General features: G+C 41.5%; 1 protein-coding gene across 1 annotated transcript; it reads left to right on the forward strand.

Annotated features, from left to right (window-relative positions):
- The first annotated feature begins 4,955 nt into the window (after nucleotides 1-4,955).
- LOC141271463 (uncharacterized) lies at nucleotides 4,956-14,242 on the forward strand. Its single transcript, XM_073681534.1, has 6 exons — nucleotides 4,956-5,097; nucleotides 5,227-5,406; nucleotides 5,489-5,612; nucleotides 5,694-5,791; nucleotides 7,251-7,341; nucleotides 12,987-14,242. The coding sequence occupies exons 1-6, from the start codon at nucleotides 5,020-5,022 to the stop codon at nucleotides 14,240-14,242; spliced, it is 1,827 nt and encodes a 608-aa protein (XP_073537635.1). The 5' UTR covers nucleotides 4,956-5,019.
- Nucleotides 14,243-14,644: the final 402 nt, after the last annotated feature.

Raw genomic sequence — 14,644 nt, forward strand, 5'->3', positions numbered from 1 at the left:
CTGTGTAGCAGTAACCCCAGGATGACCACTCAAGACAAAATCATGAAAGTCCTGTAACAGACGCAATCTTAGGTACACAGGCACAAATAATTTGGACCCTGGAGTAGCAGGAGAAACCCACGTTTGGACTTTACTGGACTCGTCTTACAACTCCGAGGCTACCATAGAAACCAAAATACCTTTAGGAAGAATGGAAGAAAAAAGGTTCTGGAGGAGAAACGGAATCTGATAGTGCGTCAGCTTTCACATTCTTGGACCCCGGCCTGAATGTGATAGATAAATTAAACCTAGAGAAAAACAAGGGCCATCTGGCCTGTCAGGTTAACCGTTTAGCTGATTCAATGTAAGCTAGAGTTTTGTGATCAGTGACCACAGTAACTTGATGAACCGCCCCCTTCAAAAAATGGCTTAATTCCTTAAAGATTAATTTAACAGCGAGTAACTGACTATTCCCGACATCATAATTTATTTGCGTAGATGCAATTTTTTTTTTAGAAAAAAAAGCACATGGACACAGGTTAGTCAGAGTTTTGGGCCCCTGCGATAAATTGGCCCGTAATCCGACCTCTGACGCATCCACTTCCACAATTAATGGTTTTTGGAGATCAGGTTGGATTAAAAAGGGAGCAAACATGAAATACTTTTAATTTTTCAAAATCCCTGATAGCATCCAGCAACAAAACCTTGAGATTTGTCCTCTTACGTGTAATGTCAGTAAGAGGTTTAACAATTTGAGAAAAACCCTGTAAAAATGTCCAATAATAGATGGTGATTCCAAGAAAACATTGTAAAGCTTTAAGGTCACAAGGTTGAACCCAATCAATTATGGCCTGCACCTTCCCAGAGTCCATCTTAAACCCCTGTGCTGACAAGATAAATCCTAAGAGTGAAATTTCCTCAACAGAAAAAAAAAAACACATTTCTCTAATTTTGCAAACAAACCTCAACCTTTGTAGTACTACATGGACATGTTCTTGGTGGGAGTCCAAATCGGGTGAGAAATATCATCCAGGTAAATCACAACAAATATTCCAATGCAATCAGAAAAAATATTATTCATAAAATTTTGAAAAACAGAAGGTGCATCGGATAACTCAAATGGCATGACAAGATTTTCAAATAGTCCCACTGACGTTAAGAATGCTGTTTTCCACTCATCACCCTTTCGGATGCGTATTAATTTGTAAGCCCCTCTAAGATCATGTTTAGAAAACTACTTAGCCCCCAAAAGTTGAATATATAGGTCGGTGATGAGTGGAATTGGGTATATACTGTGATCTTGTTTAGTTCTCGGAAATCGAGGCAAGGAAGGAGGCTGCCATCTTTCTTTTTCAGAAAGAGAAATACGGCAGCTACAGGGGAGGAGGAAGGAAGGATATCACCCTTCTGTAAATTTTCCTTAACATATTCTTTCATAGTGGTCCGACAGGCCCAGACATATTGAAATGGTAAGCTTTAGGTAATTTGGCATCAGGAGCAAGATTAATTGCACAATCATATGGAGAGGTAGTATCTCCGCCTATTTTTCCGAGAGCACATTTCCGAAGTCCTTCAGGTACCCCCGCAGACCCTTCAATCTAGCGCAGCATATTTGTACCAATTTTAGACATTTCCTGTAACAATTGGGTCTTCATTTAACAATTTCCTTCTGACTCCAATCAATAACAGGATTGTGAAGAAGCAGCCATGGAAGGCCCAGTACCAACCTAGCAGGCAAGTTATCCAAAACAAAACAGGAGATTGATTCTGAGTGACGCGCTCCCAATTGGAGCATGAAATCCACCGTTAACCTTTAGACCAAATTCCGGGCTAATGGTGTGTTGTCAATGGCAAAAAGATCAAAGTACCAGGAGGATAGTGGATCAGAGCAAAAGGAAGGTCAGAAGGAGGTCCAAGGTCAGGCAGAGATACATCAATAAGAAAGGCACTAGATACAGGGAAAACAACCTAAACATTACAGGCAGGAGCTAAAGCTGATGAGCCACAAGCTCTGATGATGTAATGGGGAGAATTTTGTGTACTTGATCTGTATTGCAGGCTCTAACTCCACAGGCAGATTGTACTGATACATTGTACACAGCAGGGTATTTCTATGTATTTGTATTCTAGAGGGAGAATAAGAGATTTTTTCATCCTATAAAATTACTAAAAAATAATAATAAAAACACTTGATAATGAAAAAAATCATTTTTAATGCATTTTTTTTAAATATTAAACATCACAAGTCAGCAAAAAGGTTAAACTCTGCAGCCGTGCGGGGAGCCCCGATCTCCCTGCACTGCCGCTATTGAACCTGTGAGCTGCCCCCCCCCCCTCCCCCGCATGTTTAACATTTAACTGTATCGGTATCTGCTGATACAGTTGACGCTTCCGCCCCCATCATTCTTCCTTGGCATCTGATATCTCTAGGGTATCAGCAGGATAAAGAGTTTGTGCAGGTTCGGGATAAATTGAGAAGGTGCTTGAAATGTGAGAAGTTAGATGTGTCTTTGTTGTAATCTCTGCAGCCGAGTCCTAGCTGGAAGAAGTTGGCCTGTCCGTCTGGGCCAGATAGAAAAGATAGGAAAAGTGAATAACTCCACCAGAAAGATCATCAACTGTAAGTTACCATCTATAAATGTACTGTAATCTCTTATATGTTCTACAGGACTCGTATCTACCACTATGTGGTCACCATATGGTGATAATATCAGCGTTGGTCTTTGTATAAGAAATTTCTTTTAGTAACTGCTGAGGTTCTCCTACATCCACAATTCGGGTGCGCCACCATAGCTGTAATCAGGGTTACATGGTTAGGGGCCCACTCAGAAGTTTTGCCCCCTCTGAACCAAACCCCTAGCTATGCCTCTGGTGTGGAGCCTAAAAAAAATGCAGGTACTTTTTTAAGTGCAGAATCAAAGCTTTTCTGTACTATAAAAAACAATAAAAACATGGCTTCACATCTGCATTAAAAATGCACAGGTACGAGGGAGAATATTGTTATTGAGTAGTTTGGTACGCATCCTGCAGAAAACAGAAAACATAGTATTTCTGCAATGTGTGAACTTGGCCTTGTAGACACAGAAAAGCCAGATGTCATATAGTGAAGTTACATAAAAATGAGAAAGTTCTGGGGAATGAACAAAAAATAAATTCACAGGTCCCAACTAGATGACGTTGCGCTACCCTGGTAATCAAAAGCCGCGCCGGGGACAACGGAAGGTAAGAGATTTGCGGTCTCCCATCCAGCTGCCAGGTACTACTGACTTGAATGCTGGACTGGAGTCCCCTGTATACAGCAGACAGTCCTGGATTTGGGTCTACGCCCTGCAGCCTTGGGTGTCTGCTGAATGTCCCTTACTGCCCTCCGACATCTCCTGCCAGGGAAGTAGGAAATGGTAAATAGGTGTGGATTGGGGTGCGGCCAAGGGCGTGACTAAAGTTTGCAGTGGTGCGCTACACATAATTTCTCCCGCTTTCTGTTCTTCAAAGATTGGGAGGCATGATTCTTGTGATGTCCCACAGGCCAACTCCTTTTGTAGTATCTCCCACAATCCCCTTTCATGATGTCCCTGACCACTCCTTTTGTGGCAAAATATAAGAACAAAAAAAAAGCTCATACTCACCTAACCCAGGATTTCCAACCAGCGCAGCCTCCATCACCTCTTCTGTCTGATACAACAGTAGGCGCAGGACGGCGCGATGCAGTGAGGTCATTGTGCTGTCCAATGTTCCCTGCATGTGTCGCCTCCAACAGGGGGAAGTAGCCTGCATTCTGCTGGACAGCCCGGTGGAGCAGGGGTCTGATTAGAGCTCCTCTGCTCCTGTTCTGGGCGGCGCTCGCATCAATTGTATTCGCACTTGATAGCCACAAATATAATTGAGTGCAGGGAGCGAGCGACAACCGGGGTGAGCGATGCTAGTGACTCACCGACACCGCTCACCTGAGTGCCTGTGGCCCCGGCCGTCAGAGTGCTGGATACCAGCGGCCAGAGGAAGGCATCGGCGGCTGCAGGATTTCAGAAATGTCATTTTTCTTCAAAGTGCGCCCCCCTCAGGGAGGCAAAAGGTAGCGACCTAGGGGGGTACCTAATATGCCTACACCGTGTCCCGGCCCTGATACTACATCCACACTGTAAATCCCTCCTGACCCCACACATATCACCTCATCCAGCACCATGACAACCAGCACAGCAGAGTCCTGCATCCACTGAGGCCCCTGATCATGTGACCCCTGACTCCTCCCCTCCTGTGACATCATCACAGGTCCTGTGCGCACAGAACAGCCATATATCCAGTGTGCGACTCTGCAGGTGGAGGTATGTGGAGATCCCCCATTACTATTAACCCCCTCAGTGCTGAGCCTGTGATAAATCCCTGTATGTGACTATAATGTGATTGTGTGTTATACCGGGGGCAGGAGGGGGCCATGACTGGATGTAGTGATCATGTGAAGCCGGTAACAGCTCCGGAGATTTCTTACATGGGATCTTTATGATGTTACATCGTCATCTTCTCCCCATTCAGGTCCCTACAATATCGGATCCTCTCAGTGGAGATCTTCTATATAAGAGTATTTTCCTGATTGACCCTACACATAAACTTCCCCTCATCCAGCACCATGACAACCAGCACAGCAGAGTCCTGCATCCGCTGAGGCCCCTGATCATGTGACCCCTGACTCCTCCCCTCCTGTGACCTCATCACAGGTCCTGTGCGCACAGAGCAGCCATATATGTGGTGGCGGCTCTGCAGGTGGAGGTATGTGGAGATCCCCCATTACTATTAACCCCCTCAGTCCTGAGCCTGTGATAAATCCCTGTATGTGACTATAATGTGATTGTGTGTTATACCGGGGGCAGGATGGGGCCATGACTGGATGTAGTGATCATGTGAAGCCGGTAACAGCTCCGGAGATTTCTTACATGGGATCTTTATGATGTTACATCGTCATCTTTTCCCCATTCAGGTCCCTACAATATCGGATCCTCTCAGTGGAGATCTTCTATATAAGAGAATTTTCCTGATTGTCCATCAAGGATGGATAGAGACAGGGACAAGATGGCGGAGAGGATATTACACCTCACCCTAGAGATCCTCTTCCGGCTTACTGGAGAGGTGAGAGATTCTGATGATGTCACATTACATCATTCTTATCTGTGGGAATAACAGATGGACAGAACTGGAGAGGTGAGGACTCTGGAAATGTCTGTAGTGCGATTTATTAATGTGTCTCTCCATAACCAGGATTACACAGTAGTGAAGAAGACCTCTAGTGAGCGCTGTCAGGCCCCTGTGTCTGAGGGATGGGGAAGACCCCTGAGCCCAATTACGGGGCCTCCACCTCACCCCCTTATAAATGAGGACATCAATGACCAGAAGATCCTAGAACTCACCTACAAGATGATTGAGCTGCTGACTGCAGAGGTGACACTGCTGGGAATGCTGGGACATTATGCAGTAATACTATGAAGGGATCGGGGGATGACGGTATCATTGTATGTGTCAGGTTCCTATTAGGTGTCAGGATGTCACCGTCTATTTCTCCATGGAGGAGTGGGAGTATTTAGAAGGACACAAAGATCTGTACAAGGACATCATGATGGAGGTTCCCCAGCCCCTCACATCACCAGGTAATAGACAGGACTAAATACACACAGACTATAATTATCTGTATGTAAAGAATGAATTCAGTCCCTCTGTGTTTCCTCCAGTTCTATCCAGTGAGAGGACAACACCAGAGAGATGTCCCCATTCTCTTCTTCCACAGGACTGTAAACAAGAAGATCTCGATGTTCCTCAGGATCATCAGGTAGATGGAGAGAAGGAGTCATGAGATCTCCCCTATGATGTGTAGAAGGCTTTGAAGGACTTGCATTCAGTCTTGTTTTATCCACCAGTATTTTACACTGAATGAACAATTTATTAGAGACACCGGCTCTTTCCTGATTGGAGCTACTGTATAATTATACCAGTGACCCCGGAGTGCAGCATAAAATGAAATGATCAGATTTCAGTGTGAATCCTGTGTAGAATGTGAAAGTATTGTAGAGTGATCTGAGTGAATTGGAAGAAGGCAAGACCATCGGTCCTAGATTAGGCAGGACCAGCATTTCAAAGCTACAAACCTCATGAGGTTTTCATGTGCAGTGGTGTCAAGAGTGTATAGAAAATGTTGTGATTGAAGAAATATGTTGTGGGGGAAATAAGTATTTGATACACTGCCGATTTTTCCCACCTACAAAGAATGGAGAAGTCTGTAATTTTTATCGTAGGTACACTTCACCTGTGAGAGACAGAATCCAAAAATAAAAATCAAGACAATCACATTGTATGATTTTTACATAATTAATTTGCATTTTATTGCATGAAATAAGTATTTGATAGGTTAAGTGCCCACGATGCAGAAATGCTGCGGAGCGTTTCTGCATCTCCCTGGCAGAAAAAACGCATGCGGATTTTACATGCGTTTTTTCTGCCAGGTAGAAGCGTTTTGAACATGCGATTTCGCATGCGGGTTGTCAACGCATGCTTTTTTTTTTAAGATTCTGTCTCTCACAGTTGGAGTGCACCTATGATAAAAATTACAGACCTCTTCATTGTTTGTACGTGGGAAAACTTGTAAAATCGGCAATGTATCAAATACTTATTTTCTGCACTATATGTAATGAAATGAGATAACATGTTTGTAAACAGCTTGTTGGGGAAAAAAATCACTTCTTGGCTGCTTTTGAGCCTATGATAGAAGGACAATGCACTATTCCATAGTGGTCGCATAGTCGTGGCTTGTTTCCAGGAAAAATACAGTGTTTTTTCTTTTTTTGCTTCTCCAGTCTTCACAGTCCTCAGATCTTAATCCTATAGAGCTTTTCTAGGTGGAGGTAGAATGGGCTTTTAAGAGCAAGTCAGGATCTTCATCTGGAACGTGGGATGTGACAAATTGCTGAGGTTCTAAAGGCCAAAGTGCTGCCAGATAGGCGTCCGTAATAAAGTGGCCATTCATTTTATGTCTTATACTTGGTGGAGATGACAGGATAAAGCTGATCATAGACATTACATTTTGTTTGGATCTTCTCACAATTTTCTGGTTATGGAGACTGTTGGGTAGAATTAGGAGGCGACAGGTTGGATCTATACAGGAGATCTGCAGCTATGTGGTAACTACTGCTGTCATGTCAGTTTTGCTCATCTTGTTAATTTACGATCTTTTCTTCCAAGTCATTTCATACGACTTCACCATCTGTCTATGACTCTTTCCATATTTATTTCAGGGTGAAGATCTAACCCATACTAATACTACAGAGACATATGTGAGGGGCGATGAGTGGTTTAAGGTGGAGATCTGCACAGATAACCGCACAGGTGAGTAGTGACCACTAGATGCAGAGAAGTCACAGGTTCTACTCAGTCAGTGGTTGGTGCAATTACATCAGTGTTTGGCTAGAAAAGGAAGCACAGAGATTACTGAGGTACCTAGGAACAGGAGCATCGGGGGATGGATGAGGTGGTGTATGCTTTATTATTTTAATACATGCTGGACCATAGTTTTTCACTCTGAGATAAAATAGTGTTATTCACGATCTCCTTTCATCCAAAAAAATTTTGGCACAGATTTTAGAAGATTCGGAGATAACAAGGGGACACCCAGGGAAATGATTTACAATTAGTGGACATACAAAATAATTAAGAATCTTTCTAGTGAACTAAATAGTGTAGAGAGAACCGTTTCTCTAGTAGAATCAAAGTTTTGTTGAATATCAAATTCCTGATGATGATCAAAAATAATTGGAGAAGTCTTAGCTTTATATACAGAGAAGCAAAAGAGTTTGAACAATGAGTTATAACAGGTAACATTTATCCTTGTGGAGAGTGTCAAACCAAGCATGACATGTCAGAGTGAGGAGACTTATAAACCATGCATGTTCCTCTGGGAAATTAAATATGCAAATTGTCTGTTCAGAGAGGAAGAGGCCTAGAACTCTAGCACCAACTATTGGAAGCAACGATACTAAAAGTCAATATCTACTCTTTAACAAGCCTTGCAATATGACTTAGGGTAAAAATCAAACCATAATCTAAATTTGCAGACAGTGTTTCGGGGTTTTTCAGTGCAAAGTATGAGATCTGATCTGGCTAGGAGAGAGGCTCTGGACTGGGGTCTAAGGGATAACGTTTCTCCTTGTGAAGAGTGACAAGCAAAGCCTGGCATGTCAGAATGAGGAGACTTAAAGCCATGCATGCTCCTCTGGGTCCAGAGCATCTTACCTAGCCAAATCAGATTGCATAATCAATGAATTATTAAATACATTGGAAATTTTGAAAGAATCAAGAAGTTGGAGACAGAAAGTAAGATTAATTATTTCATTAAACCTTATATGGGCCTGTATATATGAGTTCTAAATTTTGTGGTGTCATCCTTCAACTTAACAATCACACCTTTATTCCTAAGTTAAAGGAGAGACCCGTGGATCGCTTACTGTTAGCTGCTTTCTTTTGTGTGTTACTGGAAGGGCTGTGGAGTCAGTAAGCCAAACCACCGACTCCGACACCTCAATTTCACTGACCACCGACTCCACGACTCCTCATTTCTGAACATGTACATAAAGTGCAGCACAGATTCATCTCAACTAAAAGCCTAAATCCTTTGATCAGGAATAGAGCAGACATTTATTGGACATTTCATAACTTTCCCACATTCTTATGAAAACATTTACAGCACTTACTGCACTGAACTACTGAACCCAATTTATCATATATTTTAGGAGTCAGAGTCGGTCCATTTTATAACGACCCCAACTCCGACTTCACAAAAATGAACTACAAATCCAACTCCACTGCCCTGGTTACCAGGCTCTTCCATTTCGCTGTAGTTCAAACCAAATTGTATTCACACTGTCTGGAACAGTTCCAACCTATTGCTTACAACAATTTGCTACGAACACCAATGAAATGCCACACACATGCTTCGGGTGCTACCGTAAATGTGGACTTCTCTTCCTACACTCAATCATCCATTGACCTATCTCAGTAATCTGACAATGAGCTAAGTGCACACCACTGCCACTTCTCACATCTACACCACACTTTTCGCTGCCACCAGTTTTGATAGGCCAGCAATAAGCCTGCACTGGGTTACACACTTGCACACCCAGCTTTTCCAAGCACCTGATAGCGACTTTTTTTGCACTCTGGCAAAGGGTAACACAACACAGGGTAACACAATAAAGCTCTTCTCATTCTCTTCTGGGTTTGTGGGTTCATTTAGAGCAGTAAGGAGCAAACATATAACATTTTAGAGTGAATATACAAAGAGTACAGTGCTCAAAAAAGGTTTCAAAAGGGAAAAAAACAAAAAGACATAAAAGCATAAACAGTATAAAATGAAAGGGATAAAATACAGACGATACTTAAGAATTAGATCCATGAGAGCTTCTGATGTAGAACGCCCCAGGAAATATGGACAAATTTGCAATTCTCGTTGCTTCTCCTGGTGCCTGACAATGGTATTTGGTAGATGAGATGTTGTAAAGGGTTTCCAGACCCCTCACTCCCTCCTTAAATGAAGTAAGAGTAGGAAAGCTGATTGGATTAGAATCAAATCTAGTTTTAGGCCATGTTTCTACTGTCTGTCATTATTTTCACTAGGAACCTCCTAGAGAAACAATATGACTGTGATCTTGCCGAACATCCTTCAAGCATTTTATACATACCACACATGAATATAATATATCCATAATTCATGGAGATCTTGCTGTGGGTTGCCAGATTCCAAAACTTTGCCCTCCAAACCTTTTTTCAATTTTGGTCTCATCTGACCACAGCACCTTCCTCTATACATTTGGGCAGTCTCCGACATGTCTTCTAGCAAACTCAAAAGGAGCCTTACAATTTTTGTGTGGAAGTATAGGCTTTTTTCTGCCTACTCTTCCATAAAGGCCACCTCTATGTAGGTTACGGCTTATTATGGTCATATGGACAAGATACTTCAGTCTCTGCTTGGGAACTCTGCAGCTCCTTCAGGGTTACCTTTGGTCTCCGTGCTTCCTCCCTGGTTAATGCCCTGCTTGCCCAGTTTGAGAGTTTTGGTGGATGGCACTCTCTTGACTGGTTTGTTGTGGTATTATGTTTGTTCCATTTGATGGAATGGATTTGAAGGTGCCCCATGGGATCATCAGAGATTCAGATTTTTTTTTTTTTTATAACCTAACCCTGATATGTACTTCCCAACTACTTTGTCCCTAACTTGTTTGGAGATCTCCTTGATCTTCATGGTGTTTGGTTAGTGTTGCCTCTTAATGCTATTGCAGCCTCTGTGGCCTTTCAGAAAAGGTGTGTACAGTTGAAACCAGAAGTTTACATACATTATATAAAAAGACACATATGCATGTTTTTCTCAATATCTGACATGAAGTCAGAATAAACCTTTCCCGTTTTAGGTCAATTAGGATTAACATAATTTTTAATATTTGCCAAATGCCAGAATAATGAGCGAGAGAGAATGTTTTAAGACATCTTTATTACTTACTGCAAAGTCAAAGTTTACATACACTAAGATTACTATGCCATTAAACAATTTTGGACTGCCCATATGATGATGTCATGTGTTTGGAAGCTTCTGATAGGTATAGGTTTTTTGGCAACATCTGAGTTAGAGACCAACCTGTGGATGTATTTTAATGCACACCTGAAACACACTGCTTCTTTGTGTAACATCATTTGAAAGTCTAAAGAAATCAGCCAAGATATCAGGAAAAGAATTATGGACTTGCACAAGTCTGGCTCATCCTTGGGTCAAATTTCAAAATACCTAAAGGTGCCTCGTTCATCTGTACAAACAATTATACGCAAGTACAAACAAGATGGGAATGTCCAGCCATCATACCGCTCAGGAAGGAGACGGGTTCTGTGTCCCAGAGATGAACATGCTTTGGTCCGACATGTGCATATCAACCCAAGGACAAAAGCAAAAGACCTTGTGAAGATGATGACGGAAGCTGGTAAGATTGTGTCAGTAACCACAGTGAAACAAGTACTGTTTCAACATGCGCTGAAAGGCCACTCTGCCAGGAAATAGCCATTACTCCAAAAGAAACATAAAAAACTAAAGCCAGATTAATGTCTGCAAATGCACACAGGAACAAATACCTTAATTTTTGGAGACATGTCCTGTGGTCTGATGAAACTAAAATTTAACTTTTTGGGCATAACAACCATCGTTATGTTTGGAGGAAAAAGGGAGAAGCTTGGAAGCCTAAGAACACCGTCCCAAGCATCACGTGACCCCGCGCTGATGTCACGTCAAGTGAGGAGTGACATCAGTGACGCAGTCCCTGCGGTGGCTGATGGACTGTGAGCGGGGTTACCCCGCGCGTCATACCCAGCATCCACCGTACGCTTTCCCAATGAATGAGGAGAGGGAAAGCGCACGGTGGATGCTGGGTGTGACGCGCGGGGTAACCCCGCCCACAGCCCAGCATCCACTGTGGAATGCAGAAGTGAATCACCCCCCGGCTGCATCTGGAAACATGACATCAGCAGATGTCAGAGCCGGCTGCATCCGGGGGTCATGTGATGCCTGTGAGCAGCCAGCGATAGTGCCGCTCACAGGCAAGAAGGATAGCAGGAGGCAATTAGAAAAACACTTAAGGGCACAGGGTCAATCGATTGCCCCAATCATAAAAAGTAGTGGCCAACTTCTTTAAAGTTTGGGCTTAAATGGGTCTTCCAAATGGACAATGACCTGAAGCATACTGCCAAAATGGTAACAAAGTGGCTTAAGAATAACAAAGTCAATGTTTTGGCGTGGCCTACACAAAGCCCTGATCTCAATCACATTGAAAATTTATGGGCAAAGCTGAAAAGGCAGGTGCGAGCAAGGCGACCTACAAACCTGGATCCTTTACACCAGTTTTGTCAGGAGGAATGGGCCCAAATACCGACCAACTATTGTGAGAAGCTTGTGGAAGGATATCCCAAACATTTGACCCAAGTCATTCAGTTTAAGGGCAATGGTACCAAATACTAATTAAATGTATATAAACTTCTGACTTTGCAGTAAATAATAAAAATGCCTTAAAACATTCTCTCTCTCTCATTATTCTGGCATTGGCAAATATTAAAAATTATGGTAATCCTAATTGACCTAAAACGGGAATGGATTATTCTGATTTCATGTCAGATATTGAGAATAACATGCATATGTGTCTTTTTATATAGTGTATGTCAACTTCTGGTTTCAACTGTATATACTGACAGACCATGTGACACTTAGATTGCACACAGGTGGAATTCCTTCCACTAAGCATGTGACTTATGAAGGTACCATATATACTCATGTATATGCTGACTTTTTCAGCAGATTTTTTTTCTGCTGAAAAAGCCCCCTTTGGCTTATACTCGAGTATATACTTGCATTCCAGCTGTGGAACGTGGTGGGGGGGATTGTGGCAGCGGAGGAGCGGTGCACATGCAGTAGCCGGCTGCTGCAGCTACCACGTGTACCCGCTGCTAAAGAGAATTAATATTCACTCTTCTCCACGCCCATGTGAGTGGAGAGGAGTGAATATTCATTTTCTTTAATAGTGCGCACAGTATCAGTCACAATCCCACTTATTAAACCTGACAGGGCACACCTGTGAAGTGAAAACCATTTCTGGTGACTACCTCTTGAAGCTCATCAAGAGAATGCCAAGAGTGTGCAAAGCAGTCATCAAAGCAAAAGGTGGCTACTTTGAAGAACCTAGAATATAAGACATATTTTCAGTTGTTTCACACTTTTTTTGTTAAGTATATAATTCCACATGTGTTAATTCATAGTTTTGATGCCTTCAGTGTGAATGTACAATTTTCATAGTCAAGAAAATACAGAAAAATCTTTAAATGAGAAGGTGTGTCCAAACTTTTGGTCTGTATTGTACATTTATATAGAAATGCTATATAATATATGAATTAATATACTTTCAATGCGTTTTATTGAAAAATAATTAAATTGTCTTCATTTTTGGCAGATGACTGTACCAGAAGCTCAGAAAAATTATTTTCAGAATTTAAAGCAGATGATCATAATATTACACCAGATACATATGAAGAGCATGTCATTGTCCCAGATATAACTTCAGATCTACACCATAATGGTCTGTCATCTGATACTTTTAAACTGGTTCTATCTACTGATTCATTGAAAAATAAAAATATCAGAATTTATAATGAATATCAAAGAACTCACACAAGAAATAAGCCATTTTCATGTTTAACATGTGGGAAAAGTTTTTCAGCTAAATCAAATCTTGCTAAACATGAGAAAATTCACACAGGGGACAAGCCATTTTCATGTCCCCAATGTGGTAAATGTTTTACAGACAAATCATGTGTTGTTAGACATCAGAGAGTTCACAAAGATGAATGGCCATTTTCATGTTCAGAATGTGGAAAATGTTTTAAAGATAAATCAAATCTTGTTACACATCAAAGAATTCACACAGGGGAGAAGTTATTTTCATGTTTGCAATGTGGGAAACGTTTTACAGCTCAATCAAATCTTGCTAAGCATGAGAAAATTCACACAGGGGAGAAGCCATTTTCATGTTCCCAATGTAGGAAATGTTTTTCAAACAAATCAAATCTTCTAGCACATTTGAAAATTCACACAGGCGAGAAGCCATTTTCATGTTCCCATTGTGGGAAATGTTTTAAAGCGAAATCATGTTTGGTTAGACATCAGAGAATCCACACAGGGGAAAAGCCATTTTCATGTTCAGAATGTGGGAAATGCTTTAATGAGAAATCACATCTTGTTGAACATCAAAGAATTCACACAGGGGAAAAGGTATTTTTATGTTCGGAATGTGGAAAATGTTTTAGTCAGAAAACAAAGCTTGTTATACATCAGAGAATTCACACAGGGGAGAAGCCATTTTCATGTTCAGAATGTGGGAAATGTTTCACAGATAAATCAACACTTGTTGCACATCAGAGAATTCACACAGGGGAAAAGTTATTTTCATGTTCAGAATGTGGGAAATGTTTTACAGATAACTCAGCTCTTTTTGGACATTGGAAAATTCACACAGGGGAAAAGCCATTCTCATGTTCAGATTGTGGGAAATGTTTTGCACGGAAATCTGCTGTTATTAGACATCAAAGAATTCACACAGGGGAGAAGCCATTTTCCTGTTCAGAATGTGATAAATGTTATTCTACGAAGTCTGTTCTTGTTAAACATCAAACAATTCACACAGGAGAGAAGCAATTTTCATGTTCATAATGTGTGAAATGTTAGTAATAAATTTGGACTTGTTACAGATAAAATACATGTGGTGAGAATTTATTTTCATGTTCAGAATGTGGGAAAAATTGTGTTTGATATCTGAGAAGCCAGTTTACTGTTCAAAACATGGTAAATGTCATGGTGAGAAATCCAAACTTGTTACACATGTGAGAATTCACTCATGCTTTGTGTATCTGCTGTACCTAAACGTTTCTGATAATTGTTGGTTAGCCCAGCACATAAGCTTGATTACTACTATCCATAGGTGATAACTTACTGATCAGTGGGACCCACATTGATCAATAGAATGAAGATTTTGTTTTCTTTTTTATCCCCGATGGGACACTTTTATCCTTGTTTACAAAATGTAGCGGCTGGTTGGATGCCTGACTGTTGCTC

The sequence above is a fragment of the Phyllobates terribilis genome, unplaced genomic scaffold (genome assembly GCF_046119375.1).
Source record: "Phyllobates terribilis strain yellow unplaced genomic scaffold, ASM4611937v1 Scaffold_5__5_contigs__length_657084704, whole genome shotgun sequence".
Taxonomy (NCBI): domain Eukaryota; kingdom Metazoa; phylum Chordata; class Amphibia; order Anura; family Dendrobatidae; genus Phyllobates; species Phyllobates terribilis.